This window comes from Hyla sarda, chromosome 2, assembly GCF_029499605.1.
Source record: "Hyla sarda isolate aHylSar1 chromosome 2, aHylSar1.hap1, whole genome shotgun sequence".
Lineage (NCBI taxonomy): Eukaryota > Metazoa > Chordata > Amphibia > Anura > Hylidae > Hyla > Hyla sarda.
Window position 1 is genome coordinate 283,567,361 of NC_079190.1, and position 25,629 is coordinate 283,592,989.

Below are 25,629 nucleotides of genomic sequence, written 5' to 3' on the forward strand. Positions count from 1 at the left end.
TAATGTCCCCAGTGGTCCAGTCGAGGGTAGGAGAGTGTAGCTGGAGCCAGGGCAAGCCTAGAAGGATGTCAGAGGTGCAGTTTGGCAGAGCAAAAAATTCAATCGTTTCTTGATGGAGAACCCCCACTGTCATGTGCACGGGTTCTGTGCGGTAACGCACGGTGCAATTCAGGTTTTCTCCGTTAACCGAAGAAATGAAGAAGGGCTTGACCAGACAGATAACAGGGATGTTAAACTGGTTAATGAAGGAGGATTTAATGAAATTTCCTTCTGAACCAGAGTCCAAGAAGGCCTCCGCAGAGAAGGAGGCTTTAGCAGCTGGAGAAATCCGTACTGGAATAGTCAGGCATGGAGAAGAAGCATTTACACCCAGTGACACCTCTCCCACGTTCACTAGGTGCGAGCGTTTCCCTGACGCTGAGGACGAAGAGGACAGTCCTTTAAGAAATGTTCAGAGCTCACACAGTATAAGCATAAGTCCAGACCCACGTCATTAACACCCTCATCATCATCACCCTGTCATCCTCCCCTCTTCATCATCACCGCCTGTCATCATCCCCCCTTCATCATCACCGCCTGTCATCATCCCCTTTGTCATCATCCCACACCCCCCCTTCATCATCCCCTTGTCATCATCCCCTCCCCCCCTTCATCATCCCCTTGTCATCATCCCCTCCCCCCCTTCATCATCCCCTTGTCATCATCCCACACCCCCCCTTCATCATCCCCTTGTCATCATTCCCACCCCCCCTTCATCATCCCCTTGTCATCATCATCCCCCCCTTCATCATCACCACATGTCATCAGCCCCCCCACCTTCATCATCACCGCTTGTCAATGTCTGATACAGTGGTCTTCAACCTGCGGACCTCCAGAGGTTTCAAAACTACAACTCCCAGCAAGCCCGGGCAGCCATTGGCTGTCCGGGCTTGCTGGGAGTTGTAGTTTTGAAACCTCTGGAGGTCCGCAGGTTGAAGACCACTGCGGCCTTCGACATCATCCAGCCCCCCCCCCCCTCTCACCCCCTTTAGTCTTGTACTCACCTCCGCTCGGCGGGACGTTATGGTGCGCTGGTCCGGTGCTGCAGGACTGTCCGATGGGGAGGTTGTCCGTTGGGATAGTGGTTCCGGGCTGCTATTTTCACCGGGGGGCCTCTTCTCCGTGCTTCGGGCCCGGAATAGAGGCGTTGCCTTGACGACGACGCATAGGGACGTTGGTAATGAACGTCTCTCTGCGTCGTCGTCAAGGCAACGTGACTATTCCAGGGCCGGGCCCGAAGCGCGGAGAAGAGGCCCCCTGGTGAAGATGGCAGCCCGGAACCACTCTCCCACCGGACGACCTCCCCACCGGACAGTCCTGCAGCACCGGACCAGCGCACCCTAACGTTCCGCCGAGCGGAGGTGAGTACAGAACTAAAGGGGGTGAGAGGGGGGGCTGGATTATGTCGAAGCCCTCAGTGGTCTTCAACTTGCGGACCTCCAGAGGTTTCAAAACTACAACTCCCAGCAAGCCCGGGCAGCCATCGGCTGCCCGGGCTTTGCTGGGAGTTGTAGTTTTGAAACCTCTGGAGGTCCGCAGGTTGAAGACCACTGAGGGCGGAGAGTTCACTCGAGTATAAGCCGAGGGGGGTGTTTTCAGCACGAAAAATCCTGCTGAAAAACTCGGCTTATACTCGAGTATACACGGTAATTGTTTTGTACAAGGCAAGATGAGAAAAATATTCTTAGTGTTAAAAAAAATTTTTTTTAATGCAGTATGAATTACATGCTATTTGTATTGTGTGGGTCAGTACGATTATGGCAATGCCCAATTTATATTTCTTTTAAATATGTTTTACTAACAGGTCTTTATTGGGAAAGGAACAATTTCTATCTTTTTTACACTTTATTTACTTATTGAAAAACTTTTTATTTTTACACTTTTACTTTCTCTTCGCTGTTATGTTATACTGCCGTACAACTATACTGCAACATAGCATAACTAACTGTCAGTGTTACACTGACATGTAGCCTGTGAGGCTGAGCCTTACAGGCCACCATAGCTGGCAATCCCAAAGGCTGTGATTCGGCCTCCGGTTGCTATGGCAGACATCGGAATTCCACAATTGCATTGCTGGCTATCTGATGGGTGACCGCACTGTAGATGTGGGGGTCTTACTGAACATGGCATCTATAGGGTTAACTGTCAGGGTATACCTGTCACAATGCTGATTTTTTTGTCACATTTTATTAAAAACAAAAATGTCTAAAAAATTATTTAAAAGTTTTATACATGCAAATGGGGTATCTAAAAAAAGAACAGATGACGGCGCAAAAAATGAGCCCTCATACTGCCCTATATACGGAAAAATGAAAAAGTTATAGGTGGTCAAAATAAGGCAATTTTAAATTACTGATTTTGTACAAAAAGTTTTAGATTTTTTTTAGCGGTACAAAATATAAAAGTATCTAGCCATGGATATCATTTTAATTGTATTGTATTGATAAAGAGCACATATCATTTTTACCATAAATTGTACAGTGTGAAATCAAAACCCTCCAAAATGTGCAAAATTTGGGTTTTCATTTAAATTTCCTCCCTAAAATTTTTTTTTTTTGGGTTCACTGTACATTTTATGGTAAAATGAGAGGTTTCATTACAAAGTACACTTGGTCATGCAATAAACAGGCCCTTATATGGGTCTGTAGATGGAAATATAAAAGAGTTAGATTTTAGAAGGCGAGGAGGAAAAAACGAAAACGCAAAAATAACATTGGCCTGGTCCTTAAGGTGAAAATGGGCTTGGCCTTTAAGGGGTTAAAGAAACCAGGAGTGTTCTAGCAGTGATGCAAGGGTTAAAATGGAGGGCTAACATGACGCGGCTTTATTCAGTGATCCCACATGATCAGGCCATCCTTGCTACTAAGTGGTTCTTGAATTCATACTCCTCTTACCCCAGTGACTTGCAGGAATTTATCATCTTAGCGATTGAGTTTTTACTCTCGCATAACTTCTTCATGTTCAATGGGAAGTTTTTCCTGCAAGTCACTGGGGCATCGATGGGTGCGAAATTCTCACCCTACAGGAACTGTAGCCGACAGGAGGATTTTGAGCAGGAGGCTAAACAAATTGGACTTAGACTGATTCTTACTGATTCTTACCTTTACTTTTTAGATTTCTCTGATGTAACGACCACAGTGCTCTCTGCTGACCTCTGCTGTCCATTTAAGGAACTGTCCAGAGCAGCATATGTTTGCTATGGGGAATTTCTCCTGCTCTGGGCAGTTCCTAAAATGGACAGCAGAGGTGTGCAGAGAGCACTGTGGTCATGACATCAGAGAAATCTAAAAAGTAAAGCATTTCCTCTGTAGTATATAGCCCCTAAAAAGTACTGGAAGGATTAAGATTTTTTAATAGAAGTAATTTACAAATCTATCTAACTTTTTGGCACCAGTTGATTTAAAAAAAAAAAAGTTTTCAATGGGAGTACCCCTTTAAATAGGGAAGGAAGAAGAGTCACCAATCAGGTAACACATCACACCTGAGATAGACTGCCTACCTCTATCACTTCTCTACTATCTGTGTGATACTTCTACTAAAAATACAATAATAATAATAATAATCTCCAGTGTGCTTTAATCTTTGTATGACTAAGGCTTTGAACTAGCAGCTGAAACGCGTCACCATGATTGTACCTGTTGTTACGCCTAGCGCTCCGGGTCCCCGCTCCTCCCCGGAGCGCTCACGGCGTCTTTCTCCCTGCAGCTCCCCGGTCAGTCCCGCTGACCGGGAGCGCTGCTCTGTCATGGCCGTTGGGGATGCGATTCGCACAGCGGGACGCGCCCGCTCGCGAATCGCATCCCAGGTCACTTACCCGTTCCCGTCCCCTGCTGTCGTGTGCTGGCGCGCGCGGCTCCGCTCTCTAGGGCGCGCGCGCGCCAGCTCCCTGAGACTTAAAGGGCCAGTGCACCAATGATTGGTGCCTGGCCCAATTAGCTTAATTGGCTCCCACCTGTTCCCTGGCTATATCTAGTCTCCTCCCTTGCACTCCCTTGCCGGATCTTGTTGCCCTTGTGCCTAGTGAAAGCGTTTTGTGTGTTTAAAGCCTGTGTACCAGAACTTCTGCTATCCACCCTGACTACGAACCTTGCCGCCTGCCCCCGACCTTCTGCTACGTCCGACCTTGCTTCTGCCTACTCCCTTGTACCTCGCCTATCTTCAGCAGTCAGAGAGGTGAGCCGTTGCTAGTGGATACGACCTGGTCACTACCGCCGCAGCAAGACCATCCCGCTTTGCGGCGGGCTCTGGTGAAAACCAGTAGTGACTTAGAACCGGTCCACTAGCGCGGTCCTCGCCCATCCCTCTCTGGCACAGAGGATCCACTACTTGCCAGCCGGCATCGTGACACCTGTTTCTATTTAATAAAATCCTCGCTATTTCACCGAACCTGCGCTGGACCATTTTGTTTGTTCTACAAGATTGCATGGAATTGGCCTATTCCGTTCCAAGACGCTCTGGGCAACAAAGGGAGAGCTGGACATCTGTTCTACTTTGAATTTACAAAGAAACATAAAATGTGTCAGCAGATAAGAACCATTTGGCCCAATAGTTTGGACAATTATGCAAGTTTACATGTTTTTTTATATGGAAAATGGGAAAAGGGGGTGATTTGAACTTTTAAAAGGGGTTAATGTGTGTTTTTTTATCTTTATTAAACTTTTTTACACTATATTGGTCCCTTAGGGTTCTTTTCGGAAGAATCAGTAGATCCATAGAACTTCCTTGATCTGTGTGTTCTGCGATCATTTGGTAGAGCCTGCTGCAGTAGTGGCCCCTAATAAAAATAAATGTTGGTTTTTCCCAGTCAATCTGTGCTCAATACCCCATAATAACGAAGCGGGATGGGGTTAATGGCCACGTCCAGATGTGTTAGATTACACTCTTAACACTAGTGCTCTTCATAGTTGTAAAACAGATTGCTAAAAATCTTTGCTAATTTATTGAAAAGGAATATTTAAAATATTGCAGTCCCATATGCATTAAGTACCTTTTCTCAGTTCTCAGCTGAATCACTTTTGGCAGCAATTAGAGTCAGGGCTAAGGCTGGGCTACTCAAGGACATTAACAAAGTTGCCCCTAAGCCACCCCTGTGTTGTCTTGGATTTGTGCTTAAAGGGGCTATCCAGCAGGTAGGGGGTGGTTCAAAAGTATGACCCTTGTGTGGGGTATAACAAAATAGACCTCTACGTACCTCCAATGCTCCCACGATGCCTCAGATGTCCTGCTTTGGTCCCCGCAGCTATAGTTCTCTTGAGCTGCATGACGTATTGGGCTCGGAAGCACCCGGGCCCAGTGTGTCACACTGCTGCTCAGCAAATCGCTGACCACAGCGATGTGACACATTGGGCTTAGGTGCTTCCTGGGCCCGACAGACACTCTGCTGCTCAAAAAGACAATTGCTATGTGGAACTGGAGCAGGACACTGGAGGCATTGCTGGAGTGCTAAAGGTAAGATAAGGTTTATTTAAGTACACCCAACCCAATGGGCATACCTTTGAACCCCCCAGCTACTGGATAAACCCCTTTTAAGGTCATTGTTTTGTTGAACCATTGGCCCAATCTGAGAACCAGAGCATTCTTGGTCAGGTTTTCATTAAGAAGATCTCTGTACTTTGCATCCTGACTAGTCTTCCTGTCCTAGCCATTGAAAAACATCCCCACAGCATGATGATGCCATTAAGGGGATAAGATGTCTGATCGTGGGGGTCCTGCCGTGGGGGTCCTGGAACCAAAGATCTCAAATTTGGACTCATCAGACCAAAGCACAGATTTCAACTGGTCTAATGTCCATTCCATGTGTTCTTTAGCCCAAACAAGTCTCTTCTGCTTGTTGCCTGTCCTTAGCAGTGGTTTCCTAGCAGATATTCCACCACGAAGGCTTGATTCACACAGTCTCCTCTTAACAGTTGTTCTAGAGATGTGTCTGCTGCTAGAACTCTGTGTTGCATTGACCTGGTCTCTAATCTGAGCTGCTGTTAACATGCGATTTCTGAGGCTGGTGACTCGGATGAACTTATCCTCCACAGCAGAGGTGACTCTTGGTCTTCTTTTCCTGGGGCGGTCCGCATGTGAGCCAGTTTCTTTGTAGCTCTTGGTGTTTTTTTGTGACTGCACTTGGGGACACTTTCCACCTAGAATATGACATATTTTCAGTTGTTTCACACTTTTTTGTTATGTCTATAATTCCACATGTGTTAATTCATAGTTTGATGCCTTCAGTGTGAATCTACAATTTTCATAGTCATGAAAATAAAGAAAACTCTTTGAATGAGAAGGTGTGTCCAAACTTTTGGTCTGTACTGTATATAGGCCCCCAGTAGGCAGTTTTCTTAGTTTATAGGCCCCATTAGGTAGTTTCTCCAAGTGTATAGGCCTGTGGTAGTTATGTTTTTCCCAGTATATAGGGCCCGCTCCTGCTATAAGCCAGATGTAAACCTTCCTCCATTACTAATTACTCATATCCAATTTATTTCTTGATCCTCTTCAGTTTCCCTTTGCAAATAGGTTCTCATTAGGTCAGTTCCCCCTTGTAGATATGCCACTAGTAGGTATCCCCCCCCCCCTGTAGACAGACCCCCAGTAGGCTAAGAAATTCTGGCTTCCCCATAGTCATAGGTTCGCATGTAGGCCACAGGGACATTTATGCCTGCAGTCACTAGAGGGGGGGAGGGGGGACAGATGTACAATGAGTGATATCATCATACGTGTGTGCACCCCAAGGATGGAGACACTCCAGGCCTCTAGGGGCTGCAGGAAGAAGCTGTCTGCGGCCTAAAAGATGAGCACCACTTTTATCTGTGTGTTACTTTTAAACATGATCTAGACTGTCGTTATCCTGTGTATATAAGTTACAGGATATTATAATTCATAAAATGGTAGCCCTTATTGATGCTATTCTGAATACATTTGGTAACATACTTCAGCTATACCTTCAACTTCATGAAGGACTAAAAACAATTTCACTACTATATTAGTAATTTAGGGCAAGTCTACTATATTGTAAATCTAATTGCAGCATCCTCTAGTCTCCATGCTTACGATCTTGTTTTAAAAGTCCCTGTCCTTTCCTTCTGCAATTCTTTCCTTCTGCTATTCTTTTTGTTATTGCACTCCTTATGGTAAATAAAAAATCTTTTTAATATACTGTGTTTAAAAAAAATGAAGTTTTATTTGTGTTAAAAAATATGCCACTAGGTGTCTCCCTACTTGTCCAGAGCATATTTCCCCCCATCTTTTCCTCAGAATTTGGACTCTTGCTGGCCTGGCAGAAGTCCAAACACAGGAAATGCAGTCTGGAGTGCTGAGGGGTGTGTGTCCAGCCTTATCCAATCATAGCTCATCGCACACTTAACTGCCGTTTGCTGTTGGTTGCAGAGTAAGGGAGGAAGTTCTCCCGTTTACCGGGTTTAAACCGTTCTCCCCAGCGGAGAATGGGTTAAACCCGGTGGGTCCCTGGCAGCCAGGACCCATGATTGGGCCAATGCCTGGCATTAACCATTTAGAAGCCGCTATCAAAGTTGATTGCGGCTTCTAAAGCGAAAGTGAAAGATTCTCGGCAGCTCAGCGGAGCGGATCGGGACTATCACGACAAAATCGCGATGTCCCGATCAGCTTACCGGACGACGGGAGGGTACTTACCTGCCTCTGTCGCCCGATCGGCGATCTACTGCTCCATGTCTGCTCAGCAGGCAGGAGCAGCATAGCGCTGAGAACACTGATCAATGCTATTCTATGGCATAGCATTGATCAGTCTAAGCAATCAATAGATTGCATGTTTTAGCCCCCTTAAAAAGTTTAATAAGTTTATTAACCCCTTCCCTATTAAAGTGTACCTCTCATAAAAAAAAAACTTTTCAAATATTAAAGATAAATCCCTAATGAACAACTTTGTAATTGCTCTTAATTAAAAATGTTGCCTCCTTTTATGTGTATTTTAACTTTAAAAACTTAACCACTAGGGGTCTCCCTATCAGTCCTGGCTGCAAGCATTTCAGACTCACAGCATGAGTCCTAAATCGCACTGCAGCCAGGACAGGTATGAGCTCAGCGCAGCTCCCCGCCTGTCAATTAGACAGGCCGGAGCGAGCGTTGTGCTCATACTTCATCAGAGCACGCTCTGAGTCACTGGAATGCTACTCTGCTAATAGTAAATACCAGATTTGCCTTGATCTTGAACATATATATATATATATATATATATATATATATATATATGTGTGTGTGAATATACCTCAGGAAAGGGATCGCAGCAAGAGGGGCGGAAGTGAGCCGGACCAGGCTGCAGATGATGTCGCGCCTGCCGGTTCACTCCCCCTTCCTCCCTGCACACAATGTAAGAAACAAGCAGCCTAAATGAGGTAGAAAAAGGTATTTATAGTCATTTTTAAGTGTCAGGAACAGATGGGGGGATTAGGAACAGTTTAGTTGATGAGAGGTAATCTTTAAAAGTTTAAATCACCCTCATTTTTCCATTCTTTTAACTAAAATAATGTAATAAAGAATAAAAATAATCATATGTGGTATTGCCGCGTGCGTAAATGCCCAAACTATTAAAATATAAGGTGAGCTAAACCTCATGGGCAATGGCGTACACGTAAAAAAATATCAAAGTCCAAAATTGTGCATTTTTGGTCGCTTCATATCCCGCAAAAAATAAAAAATAAAAAGCGATCAAAAAGTCCCATCAAAACAAAAATGGTACAAATAAAAACTACAGATGATGACGCAATAGATGATCCCTCATACAGCCCTGTATGCAGAAAAAAAGCGCTATGGTTTTTAGAAGGGAAGGAGGAAAAAACTAAAATGCTAATACGAAAATTTGCTGAGTCCTTAAAGGGGTTCTCCCTTGTTTATACTGTTTTTTGTTATTATGTTTGTGTGTTATGTGTGTATAAGTATGTGTTTTTTTTATGTGTGTTGTGATTATGTATATATGTATTTTCTTACCTTTTGTGAAGATCCGGAAGCTGGCCCCTTTTTCTTCCAGTGGCTTGCAGTGCACCTCGGCCTCCGCCATGTTGTGTTCGGTAAGTGGGATGTCGGGGGGTGTGTTCTTGCTTCTGTCCTTCCTATCTTCTGACGTCCGAGGCAAATCTTTTCTTCCTGTTTCTTCCGTGGCTCAGCGACGAATCTGCGACCTCTTCCGGCGCATGCGCAGGTAGTTTGTTTGTTTTTTTTACCAAATTTTTTTTGTCTAATTGACAAACTGCGCATGCGCTAGTACGCAAGTGCTACGCTAACAGCGTAGCGTACGTTAGGTCTACGCTAATAGCGTAGCTTCGCGCAAGCACAGACAGTTTTACAATTAGACAAAAAAACTTTATTGTCTAATTGACAAACTGTCTGCGCTTGAGCGAAGCTACCCTATTAGCGTAGACCTAACGTACACTACGCTGTTAGCGTAGCACTTGCGTACTCGCGCATGCGCAGAGTTTGTCAATTAGATAAAAAAAACTTCATTGGTAAAAAAAAAACAAAAAAACTACCTGCGTATGCGCCGGAAGAGGTCGCAGATTCGTCGCTGAGGCACGGAAGAAACAGGAAGAAAAGATTTGCCTAAGACGTCAGAAGATAGGAAGAACAGAAGCAAGAACACACCCCCCGACATCCCACTTACCGAACACAACATGGCGGAGGCCGAGGTGCACTGCAAGCCACTGGAAGAAAAAGGGGCCAGCTTCCGGATCTTCACAAAAGGTAAGAAATTACATATATACATACCGTATATACTCGAGTATAAGCCGAGTTTTTCAGCACGATTTTTCATGCTGAAAACACCCCCCTCGGCTTATACTCGAGTGAACTCTCCACCCGCAGTGGTCTTCAACCTGCGGACCTCCAGAGGTTTCAAAACTACAACTCCCAGCAAGCCCGGGCAGCCATCGGCTGTCCGGGCTTGCTGGGAGTTGTAGTTTTGAAACCTCCGGAGGTCCGCAGGTTGAAGACCACTGCGGCCTTCGACATCATCCAGCCCCCTCTCACCCCCTTTAGTTCTGTACAGTACTCACCTCCGTTCGGCGCTGGTCCGGTGCTGCAGGACTGTCCGCTGGGGAGGTTGTCCGGTGGGATAGTGGTTCCGGGCTGCTATCTTCACCGGGGAGGCCTCTTCTAAGCGCTTCGGGTCCGGCCCCAGAATAGTCACGTTGCCTTGACAACGACGCAGAGGTACGTTCATTGCCAACGTACTTCTGCGTCATCGTCAAGGCAACGCCTCTATTCTGGGCCCGAAGCGCGGAGAAGAGGCGCCCCCAGTGAAGATAGCAGCCCGGAACCACTATCCCACCGGACGACCTCCTCACCGGACAGTCCTGCAGGACCGGACCAGCGCCGAGCGGAGGTGAGTACTGTACAGAACTAAAGGGGGGCGAGAGGGGGCTGGATGATGTCGAAGGCCGCAGTGGTCTTCAACCTGCGGACCTCCGGAGGTTTCAAAACTACAACTCCCAGCAAGCCCGGACAGCCGATGGCTGCCCGGGCTTGCTGGGAGTTGTAGTTTTGAAACCTCTGGAGGTCCGCAGGTTGAAGACCACTGCGGGCGGATGATGACAAGAGGATGATGAAGGGGGGGTGTGGGATGATGAAGGGGGGTGTGTGGGATGATGACAAGGGGATGATGAAGGGGGGGGGTGGGATGATTACAAGGGGATGATGAAGGGGGGTGGGGATGATGAAGGGGGGTGTGTGGGATGATGATGAATGGGGGTGGGGATGATGACAAGGGGATGATGAAGGGAGGGTGTGGGATGATGACAAGGGGATAATGACAGGTGATGATGATGAGGGTCTGGATGATGACAGGCGGTGATGATGATGAGGATGTTAATGACGGGGGTCTGGATGATGACAGGGGGGGGATGATGTATTTCCCACCCTAGGCTTATACTCTAGTCAATAACTTTTCCTGAGATTTTGGGTTGAAATTAGGGGTCTCGGCTTATACTCGGGTCGGCTTATACTCGAGTATATACGGTAATCACAACACACATAAAAAAACACATACTTATACACACATAACACACAAACATAATAACAAAAAACAGTATAAACAAGGGAGAACCCCTTTAACCCCTTAAGGACTCAGCCCATTTTGGCCTTAAGGACTCAGACAATTTAATTTTTACGTTTTCATTTTTTCCTCCTTGCCTTCTAAAAATCATAACTCTTTTATATTTTCATCCACAGACTAGTATGTGGGCTTGTTTTTTGCGCGACCAGTTGTCCTTTGTAATGACATCACTCATTATATCATAAAATGTATGGCGCAACCAAAAAACACTATTTTTTTGTGGAAATTAAAACGAAAAACGCAATTTTGCTAATTTTGGAAGTTTTTTTTTTTAAGGCCTACAATTTATGGAAAAAATTACATTTGTTCTTTATTCTGAGGGTCAATACGATTTAAATGATACCATTATTATATACTTTTATATTATTGTTGCGCTTAAAAAAAATCACAAACTTTTTAACCAAATTAGTACGTTTATAATCCCTTTATTTTGATGACCTCTAACTTTTTTATTTTTCCGTATAAGTGGCGGTATGGGGGCTCATTTTTTGCGCCATGATCTGTACTTTTTTTTGATACCACATTTGCATATAAAAAACTTTTAATACATTTTTTATAATTTTTTTTAATAAAATGTATTAAAAAAGTAGGAATTTTGGACTTTTTTTTTTTTTTCGTGCACGCCGTTCACCGTACTGGATCATTAACATTTTATTTTAATAGTTCGGACATTTACGCACGCGGCGATACCAAATATGTCTATAAAAAATGTTTTTTATGCTTTTTGGGGGTAAAATAGTAAAAAACGGACGTTTTACTTTTTTATTGGGGGAGGGGATTTTTCACTTTTTTTTTACTTTTAGATTTTTTTACATTTTTTTTTACACTTGAATAGTCCCCATAGGGGACTATTCATAGCAATACCATGATTGCTAATACTGATCTGTTCTATGTATAGGACATAGAACAGATCAGTATTATCGGCCATCTCCTGCTCTGGTCTGCTCGATCACAGACCAGAGCAGGAGACGCCGGGAGACGCACGGAGGAAGGAGAGGGGACCTCCGTGCGGCGTTATGAATGATCGGATCCCCGCAGCAGCGCTGCGGGCGATCCGATCGCTCATTTAAATCGCGAACTGCCGCAGATGCCGGGATCTGTATTGATCCCGGCACCTGAGGGGTTAATGGCGGACGCCCGCGAGATCGCGGGCGTCGGCCATTGCTGGCGGGTCCCTGGCTGCGATCAGCAGCCGGGATCAGCCGCGCATGACACGGGAATCGCTCCGATGCCCGCGGTTATGCTTAGGACGTAAATGTAAGGGGTTAAGTACTCCGCTGGTCAGCATTCAGAACAAACTGTTCCGAAAGCTGGAGGCGGGAGCTCGTGACGTCATAGCCCCGCCCCTTCATTGCAAGTCTATGGGAGGGGGCGTGACGGTAAAATATTGTAAAAAAATTGGAAATTTCTGTCTTTTTTAATGGCATTGACTGTGTGGTAAATATGACGTTATCTTTATTCTGTGGGTTGGTACAATTATAGCTATACCAAATTTATATAGCTTTTTAAGTTATTTTTTCTTTTTACATCAAAATAGTTTTTTCCCCTTTTTTGTGTTGTCATGTTCATAACTTTTTTCTTTTTTGTCCGACTCCATTGTGTGAGGACTTATTTTTTGTGGGGCAGGTATATTTTTGGGATATATGCTATCTTTTGATTATTTTTATTCCACCATTTTATTCCATATTTGGTAGACCTTTCTTGCATTTTTTTTTTCACGGTGTTCACCCTGCAGGATAATTAACAATTATAGTTTTTATCATTTTATAATACAAGTCATTACAAACTTGTCAATATCTATTATGTTTGTTTTTGAGATAATATAGGGCTTTATTGGGAAAGGAGCATTTATTTATATATATTTTTTACAATTTATTTACTGGAAATTTTTTATTTTACCTGTTATACTATCCTGCAGTACATAGTATAACAGTTAGTATTATACTGACAGTTTGCCTGTGAGATCCAGCCTATGGCTGGATCTACATAGGCTACCATATTTGGTAGACAGGAGGCAATCAACTGACTTTCTTTTGCCAACAAAACCCTGAGATTGCATAGCGGGGTCACCGATGGAAGACAGAGGCAGCCCCCTCCCTGTGAATCCTATAGATGCTGTTATCAGATCACTACTGACTATGGCATCTATGGAGTTAAAAATGCAGAGACCAGCGCGATCTCCACAACTGCAGCAGGATCGCGTCTGTGATTGAGAACCGGTTTCCACCGCCCATCACCTGCAGTGCACCACGCAAGGTAAAGGAGCAGCAGGACATAGAAGCATAGAATGTGTGGGCAGATAAGAATCATTTGGCCCATCTAGTCTGCCCAATATTTTGAATACTATCAATAGTCCCTGGCCCTATCTCATTTGAAGAATAAATAGCCTTATGCCTATTATCATCTTATATAAAGGATAGTCTTCTGTCTATCCCAATGCAAGCTTAAACTCTTTTACTGTATTTGCACCTACCACTTCTGCAGGAAGGCTATTCTCTGCATCCACTACTCTTTCAGTAAGGGAATAATTCCTGATATTACTGCGTCAACTTTTGACCCTCTAATTTAAAACTGTCCTCTTGTGGTTGTTTTTCTTCTTTTAAATGTCTCCTCTTTTACTGTGTTGATTCCCTTTATGTATTCAAAAGTTTATATCATATCACCTGTCTTGTCTTTCTTCCTAGCTATACATGTTAAGGTCCTTTAACCTTTCCTCATAAGTTTTATCCTGTAATCGATGTACTAGTTTAGTAGCTCTGAACTCTCTGAACTCTGTTTAAAGTATCCATATTGTTCTGGAGATACGGTCTCCAGTACTGTGCACAATACTCCACGTGAAGTTTTACCAGTGCTCTGTACAGCAGCATGAGCACTTCCCTCTCTACTGCTTATACCTCTCTCTATACACCCAAGCAGTCTGCTAGCATTTCCTGCTGCTCTATTACATTGTCTGCCTACCTTTAAGTCTTCTGAAATAATTACCCTGGCGTATGCAGACATCCATTCAGGAAGGAAGAAAAAAATAAAATGCAAAAAAGAAATTGGCTATGTTCTCAATGCCAAAATGGGCTGTATCCGTAAGTGGTTAAATAAATAATGACACAGTGTAATTTGTCATGTATTATTGTTCATAAAATTTGTATTTATGTAATTTTAAGATGTTCTAAGGAAGTTCTAAGAATTAAATTTTTCTTCATGACTGTGGCTAGTCCAGCACTTGGCTGAGAAGTCAGTACAACTGTATGCAGTCTAGGCAATGCTCTGGGAAATAAGCCCTGTTCACATCTGTGTATAACTTTTTTGTTCAAGGTAATCCTATTGGAAGCATGTTTATTGCACCGGGAGTATCTCCTTGGAAAACCACTCTACCAGGGGTAAATAATGGAGCTAACAATCCTGGGATCAGAGTGTTTGAGTATGACCGGAAAAGCCTTAAAATTCTAGTAAGTAGTCTTGATATTAAAAAATGGCATACAAGCCTAACATTAATAACATTGAATTATTCAATACCATACATATTAGAAAATCTATGCAAATAACCACTCCTTCCGTCAATGGTCTGGCCTGTGAAATATATTATCTAGCATAAAGCTGACCCAGCATAAAACAACTCTTGTTTTCCTATTAAATGGGTTATCCAGCGGCTGGGGGTGGGGTTTAAAAGTATGCCCATTGTGTGGAGTATAACAAAATAAACACCTCCAGCTCTACGATGCCTTTAGTGTCTTGCTCCACTCCCAATGGTGATCTTCCTGACCTGCACCGTGCGGTGTCAGGCCCTGGAAGCACCCTGGCTCAGTGTATCACACTGCCCCTTAGCAAATCGCTGGTGATGTCCCGCCTCAGCCAGCAATCTGCTGAGAGGCAGTGTGACACACAGGGCTGGGTGCTTCCCAGGCGCAACAGTCACACTGCAGCTCAGAAAGACAAACAATGCAGTGAATCAGAGCAAAAACCAAGCCATGAGGTGGAAAGAACAACTTTCATAGCTCAGAGACAGAATCAAACAGAGGCACAGATTTGGAAAAGGATGCAAAGAATATCTGCTGCACTAAAAGTTCCCAAAAGCACTGTGGACTCCCTAATGGAAATTTGGAACAACCAGGACTCTTCCTAGAGCTGGCCACCCTGCCAAACCAAGAAATCATGGAAGAAGGGCCTAGGTAAGAGAAATCTATGGTCACTCTGGCTGAGCTCTAAAGATCTAATTTAAAGATATGAGAAATTTCCAGAAGGTTAACCATCACCACAGCACTCCACCAATCTGGGCCTTATGGCTAAATCTTCTCCTCAGTAAAAGATACATTAAAGCTCACCTGGAGTTTAGAAAAAAAAAGCACCTAAAGAACTCTAAGACTGCGAGAAATCTCTGGTCTGATGAAAACAAGATTCAACTTTTTGGCCTCAATTCTAAGCGTCATATCTGGAGGAAACCAGGCACTATTTATCACCTGCCTATTACCATCCCTATGGCGAAGCATGTGGTGGCAGTATAATTCTATGGGGTGTTTTTCAGCAGCTGTGACAGGAAGACTGGTCAGGGTTGAGGGAAATGACAATGACACTTAGCAAACTACCATGAAAACACAGGAGTGGCTTAGGACAAACTATGTCCTTCAGTGGCCCAGACAGAGCCCTGACTTGAACCCACTCTCGAGAGACCTGAAAATGTCTGTCCACCGACCTTTCACATCCAACCTGGCAGAACTTGAGAGGATCTGCAGAATCTTTTGGCATCTTCCCAAAGAAAACATGAGGCTGTAATAGCTGCCAAAGGTGTTTTAACTAAGTAGTGAGTAAAGGGTCTGAATACTTATGTCAATGCAAGATTTCATTTTTTTCTTTTGTCATTATGGGAAACTGAGTGCAGATTGATGTGAAACAAAATGATCTGAAAATATTTTGAATGTTGTACATATTATTGTATGAGCATTTATTAGTGTATTTTAAAAACACAGCCCTTTGAATCAGATGAACTTTTTAGCAGTATCTAGTAATGTAAAGTGCATAAAATGAAGGTTAGGACCAGTGTCAATAATAACAAGTCATTATCATAACCCTATTATCTAAAGATGTTGAAATTCCATTTATATATCCTAAAAATTATTTTCACAGGATATGGTCACTTACTACTTGAACCTCACATTTGCAAATTTAGAGTCTCCCAGATGGGAGAAGGAGTATCGTCTAACAGAAGCATTTTTAGTACCAGATGGATCTCCCCAGTCTATGCATAAAGTATTGGAGAAAATATCTACCAACCACTGCTTTCTACAAAAGTACTATGAATATAACTCAGTCAGCTATGACTTGGAAACCTGTGGGGAGTCTTGTAAAATTGATCATGTGTGTGCTATTCGTGAAGTAGATTTTACAAAGTATGATGAATGTGTGAAGAATGAAAGTTCATCTTCAAAGCCTCATGTCACCTTGGTGGTGATGATACTTACCTGCCTATTTCTAAATTAAACCCACAAGATATATATATATATATATATATATATATATATATATATATATATATTCAAAAAATCTATGCTAAAATAAGAAAATTTTAGGGGTAAATGTATTATCAATGTTTATTGCATAAAAATAGAGAAAAGCAAAGATGGAGCACTCACCACAATTATCTTCTTATAGTCTTTATTCCAGTGAACTTAGATGCACATAGACAAACACAGGACAGGTACAGGCTAGCGGGTCATGGACAGGAGGTGGAGGAGAACACAGTTGGAGGGCAACAATTGTTTCACGCTATCAGCCGTATTATGAATGTTGCTGTTGAATGTTTTTATGCTATGTAAAACTGGCCATTAATTTGAAAAAATAGTAAAATATTACCTGTCATGAATCTTGACATTGTACTTTCATATAATTCTATAAAAATGTTGTAATACAAAGAGGCTGTCAATGAAAAACCCTACATATATATATATATATATATATATATATATATATATATATGAAAGAAGAATGAAAACAAAAAAACTACATGACAACAATGAAAACAAAAAAACTGTTGACAAGTGGCATCAAAAGTTTTTGAGAATCCTGAAGGATACTAGTTAATTTATTATTGACCTTTATCAAATTTATCTGACCTGCAAGGGATAGATTAAGATAATTAATGTCACGATGCCGGCTGGCAGGAGGTGGATCCTCTGTGCCAGAGAGGGATAGCGAGGACCGTGCTAGTGGACCGGTTCTAAGACACTACTGGTTTTCACCAGAGCCCGCCGCAAAGCGGGATGGTCTTGCTGCGGCGGTAGTGACCAGGTCGTAACCACTAGCAACGGCTCACCTCTCTGGCTGCTGAAGATAGGCGAGGTACAAGGGAGTAGGCAGAAGCAGAGTCGGACGTAGCAGAAGGTCGGGGGCAGGCGGCAAGGTTCGTAGTCAGGGGAAATAGCAGAAGTTCTGGTACACAGGCTTTAAACACACAAAACGCTTTCTCTAGGCACAAGTGCAACAAGATCCGGCAAGGAAGTGCAAGGGAGGGGGATAGATATAGTCAGGGACCAGGTGGAAGCCAATTAAGCTAATTGGGCCAGGCACCAATCATTGGTGCACTGGCCCTTTAAATCTCAGGGAGCTGGCGCGCGCGCGCCCTAGAGAGCGGAGCCGCGCGCGCCAGCACATGACAGCAGGAGACGGGAACGGGTAAGTGACCTGGGATGCGATTCGCGAGCGGGCGCGTCCCACTGTGCGAATCGCATCCCCAACGGCCAGGACAGGGCAGCGCTCCCGGTCAGCGGGACCGACCGGGGCGCTGCGGAGAGAGAGACGCCGTACGCGCTCCGGGGAGGAGCGGGGACCCGGAGCGCTAGGCGTAACAATTAACTTGTGGTGATGGCAATCTTGGCAGCCAAGGAGATAAGATAAAATTAGCTTTCGTTTCCCCCTAGACATCTCCGGTATTAGGGCACTCAATAGTGCTTGCTCTGGTAGTTTTTGAGGCAAAATATATTTATATAGAGAGCTCCAAAGCCATCCGGACCAGAGTTGTTGGCCAATCAAGTCTGGGAGGGCAAGTTTGCGTTGGTAAGAAAGATAGACATCTCATCATGACTTATGGGAGAGAGATAATATGCAGAGAGAGAGAACAGAGACACAGGCACTATCTAAGTGCCCTTAAATCAATATAATAGGTGTTCTGTTTCAGATCTATTAGTTTGGTCAGTGGTGGAAACAATAGTGAGACAGTCACTCACCTATCACATATGAATCAATACTCAATCATATCCCGTGGCAGCCTTGCATCCATTCCCGGTCATCAAATGATGGGGCTGCGATTCATAAAGTAAGAGGAGTGAGGATGAGGTTACTTACTATATTTCGTCTGCAATTCGGCGCTCTCGGGAGGGCTGTGGTTTCAGGGAAGGCACAGATGACAGCGAGGTAAAACCAATGGGTTTATTTCCAAGACATAAAAACATAAAACAAGTAGGCAGACAACATGCTTCGCGAGGGGACCCTCGCTTCATCAGGTCTGGGAGAAGCAGACCTGATGAAGCGAGGGTCCCCTCCAGAAAAACATGTTGTCTGCCTACTTGTTTTATGTTTATATGTCTTGGAAATAAACCCATTGGTGTTACCTCGCTGCCATCTGTGCCTTCCCTGAAATCACAGCCCTTCCTAGAGCGCCAAATTGCAGACGAAATACAGTGAGTAACCTCATCCTCACTCCTCTTACTTTATAGAAGAGAGAGTGGAATATAAGGATTAAAAATACCTGGCAAATTCCTGCATGTTCTGTGAAGAGAGAGGCATAAGTTTTATCTTTAATTGACAATGCAGTAAAATATTTTTATGAAACAGTAAGTTATATGAACTTCAAAATGGTGGCAATAAAAATACATGCAGTTCCGGGCACCGGGCAGGTGAATTCTTCCGGCCCTTAGCCCGGCTTCGGGCAAGCAGGGCCGGACCTGACAAGCGCTGCAGCGCTCTGCAGTCTGTATGGAGCGGGCTCCACACTCGTGCCCACTCCATACTCTGCAGCCCCCAGCTGTGGAAACTTGCGTCCTCTGAAGCAGAGCAGTGGAGATGAGAAGCTGTCTCTCCCCTGCTCTGCCTTCTTATGCCATGCAGACGGTGCGAGGGGGAGATGAGGCGGCGTGGCTTCTTGCTCCCCGTGCAGACCTACGTCCTCTGCCTTCCCTCTTCCCAGCTCTAGCTTCAGAGAGCTGAGGGGAGGAGCGGTCGCACGTCTGCACGGGGTGCAAGTTTCACACCGCCGCTAATAGCTAGCATGCGGCGCTCAGAGGGGTGTATGGAGAGGGCTCCGGACTCCTTGCCCGCTCCATACTTTGCAGCCCCTGGCTGTTTTCAGTAGCCGGGAGCCGCCGCTAATAGCCAGCATGTGGCAATCGCCGAGGCTGGCTATTAACCCTTTAGATCGCCGCTGTCAAAGCTGACAGCGGCGTCTAAAGGGACATGTGAATGCTCCCTGTTGGTTTAGTGGGGTGGATCGCCCCCCTGCAGCGTGATCGCAGGGGGGGGGGGGGATCCACTATAGAGGTAGCCGGAGGGCTTACCTCTGTTCCCTGCCATCCCATGGCTCTGTCATTGTTAGAGCCTGTCTGGACCAGGCTCTATCAATGGATCACAGAGAACACAGATCAATGAGTTCAATAGAACTGATCTGTATCAGATTTTAATAAAAGTTTAAAATAAACACATTAACCCTTCCATGCTAAAAGTTCAAATCACCCCCTTTTCCTATATAAAAACATGCAAACATAAAAAAAATAAACAAAGATAAGAAAAAGCAGGGACGTCACTCACCAGGATACTGTGCAATTTCTTTTATTCAATGGTGCAGTAACATGGAGCACGGACGTAGCAGGTAGGACTAAGCTCATCAGCGAAAGACTGGGTTACAGCTGTTGCGCGTGCGTATCACGCTTTTTCAGACCCTACCTGTTCCGTAATGCAGCAACCTTAAGAATCCTCCCTCGAGTGACGCACACGGGACAGGTGCGTGCTTAATTAATCAGGTGAATATAAAAACAATACCATAAAGCAAAGGACACGATAAAGATGACTACCAAGTATTATAATAATGTTACTTAGGATACAAAACATGAAAAATGAACAGTGAACTTAAGGAACACACTATAGTCTACTCTCTCATTGAGTCCGAGGCTGCCCGCAGCATTTAATTTTATAATCCATTTTGCTTCAGTTTGCAACAAAAGTTTCTTTTTATCTACATTTTCTCTACTGTGGACAACCTCGAGTCCCTGAAAGAACAGATCACTACAGATACCTCCATGTGTAGCATTCATATGTTCAATGAAACGTGGTGCGCCTTTTTTCGTTCTAACTGAGTAGACATGTTCTCTGAACCGTGTACATAAAGTGCGTTTTGTGCTGCCAATGTAAAATCTGCCGCAAGAACATATCATGGCATAAACAACCCACTGGGTTCTACAGGTGATTAAAGTGTTGATATGTATGAATTCACCTCCAATATATGTAGTCTTTCCTATTTTCATATTGGGGCACCAGGTACAAGTTCCACACTTATGGTTCCCTGTGGGGCCTCATCTTGTTAGCCAATCATTCATTTTTTATTTTAAACAGAAGTTGCTACTGGTAACCACATCTCTAAGGTTTTTGCTGCGCTTGAATGTTACTAACGGTCTGTCATGTACTAGTTTTCCTAGTTCAACATCATTTTTTATCAAGGGCCAGTTGTTAAGGACTGCAGTTTTAATCACTTTTTCTAGGGGGCTGAATTTAAAGGAAAAAGAGAATCTAGATGGACTCGTATCAGACAAATTTTCTATTTTTCTTTCTTTTTCTCTTTTTCTTCTATTGGACTTCAAAAGATTTTGTCTTTCTTGCGCAATCGCTTGATTGAGAGCCTCATTTAGAATGATTTCTGGATACCCTCATGCCACCAATCTCTGCCTCAGTTCACCAGGCTGTAAAAGAAATTTTTCATCTGAATCATTTATACATCTAAGAAGTAAGAACTGCCCATAGGGCAGTGCCACTTTTGTATGTAAAGGATGGTAGTTTGAAAACTGAAGCAGAGAATTGGAAGCTGTGGGCTTTCTAAACCCAGACGTTTGAAGAGCACCATTTTTTGCCTCTACCATTACATCAAGGAATTCGAGCTTTTCAGCATCAATTTTGTGGGTATATTTTAAATTCATTTAATTGTGCTTGTTGAGAAATTTAACAAATTCCCTGAAGTCCGTCTCAGTGCCATCCCAGGCGATGAACACGTCATTGACAAATCTGAGATAGCACCGGACGAACTTCAGGAAGGGATTTTTAGATGTAAAAACATATTTTTGTTCAAAAGCGGCGACATAGAGGTTTGCGAATGTACAGGCCACGGGGGTGCCCATGGCCACACCCCCGATTTGTCTGTACCAAACCTCATCAATCAAGAAGGAATTATTCAAGTACAAACGAAGGGTGGAGCCAGCACTGAGTAAAAAGTGTAATCCTTTATTGAAATCCAAGGTTAAGATTCCATGGCAGGCAAAAAATGTAAACAAGGACAAAAAGTGCAATGGAGTATAGCTAGGAGTCCCCAAACGCCAACGCGTTTCAGGCCATGTAGCCCTTAATCATGGCATACATATAGTCACTTCAGCACTTTCTTATATACTGAGATAGCTCAGGTGTTCACCTCCCACAAGGGGAGGGAACACCGGAACTGATCACCTGGGACAACAAACTTTATTGTCCATTGTGCATTAAAAGAAAACATATAAAAATGAGGAACAATTACAAATAAGGAAGATGGTAGAAGAGAAGAAAAATAAAGTAAATTTGGTATAAGTATATATATATATATATATATATATATATATATATATATATATATATATATGCGCACCAAGGGATAAGTCAAATCTAAACAAAAAGGGGCAAATTACAAAAATACCGTACAAGAAAAGCATGAAAGTGTTATTATCAATGTATACATTTCCCATACATGTTATTTACTTTTTTCGCAAAAAAGGAAAAAAATATATATAAAAATTCCTATGCATTATCCACATCAATAATGGAGAATTAAATCAGTCCTGTTGTTCAGGCCATGAGGGAAAATACTATTGAATAAATAAATCCACATAGCTTCTCTATTACGAAGATGTCTAATATTGTCACCTCCCCTTTTACTGGGTGTGATTTTTTCAACAGCACTAAATTGAAAGCTCGAGACATCACCATTGTGAACTGAAAAGAAATGTTTTGATACATTAGACATACCACCATCGAGGGGACCACTAGAATGACGGATGTGCTCCTGAATACGTTTTTTCAATGGGCGCATAGTACTACCAATATAAACCAAATAGCAAGCAGAACATACAATTTTGTATATAACTAGTTGGGAGTTACAATTGATGAAACTATCAATACAATGTTTTCTATTATCTACGGTGCCCTCAATGGTGGTACATCTAACAGCGTATTTACAGACCACACATCTTGTTTCTGAACATTTAAAAAAAAAAAACTTTTGGTTTTAAGCCAAGTGCTGTGAGTATCACGATCAGCAACTGTACTAGGTGATAGGGAGCTAGCTAGTGTTGGTGCTTTACGGGTGGAAAACCTGACACCTTTGTGTAATATTGTACTCAAACCCGAATCCAAATGCAATATGGGGAGATGTTTTAGAATAATATTCCTGATTCTATTAAACTGAGGACTATAGGTGGTGACAAAAGTAATGGGATCACTAACCTGAGTGTGTTCTTTGTTGGTGAGAAGATCTGATCTTTGTATAACGTCCACTCGCTTACGGGCTTTGTCAAGAATCCAGTTTGGATAGCCGCGCTGCCTAAAGCGTGTGCACATAGCATTAGCTTCCGCCTGATACACAGACTCCTCAGAACTGTTCCGTTTCCCACGGATTAGTTTACCAACAGGAACGCCCTTGATGGTGTGCTCTGGATGACAAGAATCGGCCCTAAGTAATGTGTTGCCAGAAATGGCTTTACGAAAAGGACGCACCTCTATGCTGTCACCGTTATCAACCAAGAGCACATCCAAAAAGGGTGTACACGTTTTAGACCAAGTGTGGGTGAATCGCAAATTGCAATGGTTATCATTAAGGTAAGACATGAATACATTTGCAGAGCTTTCATTATTTTTCCATATTACAATGACGTCATCGACGTATCTGCCAAACCATGCGATATTGTCTCGATAAGGGTTATGTTCAGAAAAAATAAAAAAATTCTCCCACCAGAACACAAATAAATTAGCAAGGGCAGGTGAAGATTTCGCACCCATAGAAGCTCCGATTTTTTGCAAATAAAAAAACACCATTAAACAAAAAATAATTGTGTTTTAGAACATAGGTAGTAACATCCAAAATAAATTGTTTTAATTCTAAATCATAACTGGCAAAATTCTCAATAATATATGTAAGAGCTGTTATGGCTAGATGGTGAGGGATGCAAGAATAAAGAGATTCAATATCGCATGTTAGCCATGAGTATTGTTCACACCATGAAAATGAATTCAGGATTGCCAAGAGGTGCTTTGTATCTTTAATGAAACTAGGACATTTAGAAACTAAAGGATGAAGAACTGAATCAAGCCATTGACATACATGCTCGTTCAAAGAACCGATTCCCGCGACGATGGGACGCATCGGCGGCGGGAATCGGTTCTTATGGAGCTTGGGTAAAGCATGAAATATAGGAGTAATTGGCTGCTCCACGAACATGTAGTCAATTTCTTTTTGACTGAGAATAGAACCAGAAGCACCTCTTAGCAACTCCAACAAAGACTTTTGAAAAGAGACAGTAGGATCATTTGAAAGTGGCTGATATGTATTTATATCAGACAGCAATTCTTTACATAATTTAATGTATAACCCTGTGTCCATGCAGACAACTGAACCGCCTTTATCAGCAGACCTTATTGTCAGGTCTGTGTTTTTTTGAAGATTAGACAGTGCATGTCTTTCACCCTTACTCAAATTATCTTTGATGTGAGATGCATTTTCACTTTTTAGGGTTATTAAATCTTTCATAACTAGATCTTGAAAGCGGTCCAAAACAGGTGGACGAGCATGGATTGGATAAAAGTCTGGGTTAGATGTTTTAAAGTCAAAAGATTTACTAATGGAGATAGTCCTACTATCAGACTCAAGCATATGCAAATCTCGAAATGCCATTTGTTCTTGCAAAGGCTTCAAAATCGGGTCAGATGAAACCACACCATGTGGATTAAGCTCTAATTGATCCATATTCATGACTTGTTCATCCATGCTGTTATCAGACAAAAAATGCTTTTTGACAGTCAATAATTGAACAAATTTATTAATGTCGAGAATAGTTTTATAGACATCAAATTGTATGGTCGGTGAAAAACCTAAGCCTTTGGACAATAATTTTAATTCATGTTCTGAGATGATGCAAGATGAAATATTAACCACTTGGTAATTATCTTCATTTATGTTTTCTTTTTGGTCTTGGTACGTTCTGATGTTCTTGTTTTTATGTTTTCTCCCGGCCCTCCGGATTCGTTTTTTGACCACTTTTTTTCGGTCATTTCTTTGGGAGGTATTCACATTGGATTCAGATTTCGCACCGGTATCCGACAATTTGGACATATTAGTAGTATTATCTGAAGAACTTTGATCAGTGGATGTAAAACTGACATGATTGCTTCTTCTTTTTTTGTGGTATTTATTTTGGCCCTTTTTCAATATAGATTTTGGGTTTTTAAAAAATATTCTCCCACTGGCCCCAGTTATACTCAGTTTTAGTACAAAAATCATGAATATCACGTTGGAATTTAGATTTTTTTGGCCTGTTTGATGATATCTTCTAATTTAGTAATTTTTTTCTTTTAATTTTTTGTCAAAGTCCATAAATTCATGAGTTGAAATAAACGGTCTGAGGCTATCTTGAGTTGTTTTTATATCAGTTGTGATGTCTTGCAACAGGTTTTCCTCAAATTCTACTATTAGCTCGATGAGTAAAGGAATTATTGTTTAATACAAAGGCTAGGGATTCACAGATAAATTGGATGACATTCTCTGATTTTCCTGAGTGTGACAAAATTTATTTTATACATTCTACACCTTTGTCCTGTGGAATGCTAGTGTATAAGTTCTCGATATCAATTGAGGCTAATAGCATGTTTTCTGACCAGGCTAAGTCCTGTAAAAACAGGAGAAATTGATTAGTGTCCTTTAGCAGCGATGGCACTTCTTGCAGAAGGGGTCGCAGTAGCCACTCCAGATATTGGGAGAGGGGCTCTGTGACTGAGCCCCTCCCCGAGATGATGGGTCTCCCGGGGGGGGTCTTATGAACCTTCGGCAAGAAGTACCATCGCAGGCTTGATGGAAACGGGGGAATTAGTTTTTCTGCTCATTTTTTTTTTATAGATTACATTATGCTCAACTGCCTTCCTTAACTAACCGTGCAATTTTTGTTTTGTTCTTGGCACAGGATTACTCTGCAATTTTTGGTACGTGAGAGGATTACTTAAATGTCTAGATGCTTCAGAAGCATAATATTCGGAAGTCATAA

At 42.8% G+C, this 25,629-nt stretch overlaps 2 protein-coding genes across 2 annotated transcripts in view; one reads left to right on the plus strand and one right to left on the minus strand.

Annotated features, from left to right (window-relative positions):
* SMPDL3B (sphingomyelin phosphodiesterase acid like 3B) overlaps positions 1-16,576 on the plus strand; it is a 55,478-nt gene extending 38,902 nt beyond the window's left edge. Inside the window, exons 7-8 of the mRNA XM_056560135.1 lie at positions 14,417-14,550; positions 16,223-16,576. Of these exons, the coding sequence (XP_056416110.1) occupies positions 14,417-14,550; positions 16,223-16,576 (488 nt within the window). The remainder of the gene's footprint in view (positions 1-14,416; positions 14,551-16,222) is intronic.
* A 3,933-nt stretch (positions 16,577-20,509) lies between these two features.
* Positions 20,510-23,672, minus strand: LOC130357893 (uncharacterized). The gene is made up of 2 exons (XM_056560635.1): positions 22,823-23,672; positions 20,510-21,039 (listed from the first exon to the last, which is right to left on the minus strand). The coding sequence occupies exons 1-2, from the start codon at positions 23,408-23,410 to the stop codon at positions 21,007-21,009; spliced, it is 621 nt and encodes a 206-aa protein (XP_056416610.1). The 5' UTR covers positions 23,411-23,672; the 3' UTR covers positions 20,510-21,006.
* Positions 23,673-25,629: the final 1,957 nt, after the last annotated feature.

What these genes read in the sequence shown, in the direction of transcription:
- LOC130357893 (XM_056560635.1), bottom strand. Translation starts at nt 23,410, where the DNA reads ATGGTGTTTTTTTATTTGCAAAAAATCGGAGCTTCTATGGGTGCGAAA. An exon ending in CCAACAAAGAACACACTCAG is followed by an intron (nt 21,040 to 22,822) that starts GTTAGTGATCCC and finishes TTTCTTTTACAG; the next exon opens with CCTGGTGAACTGAGGCAGAG.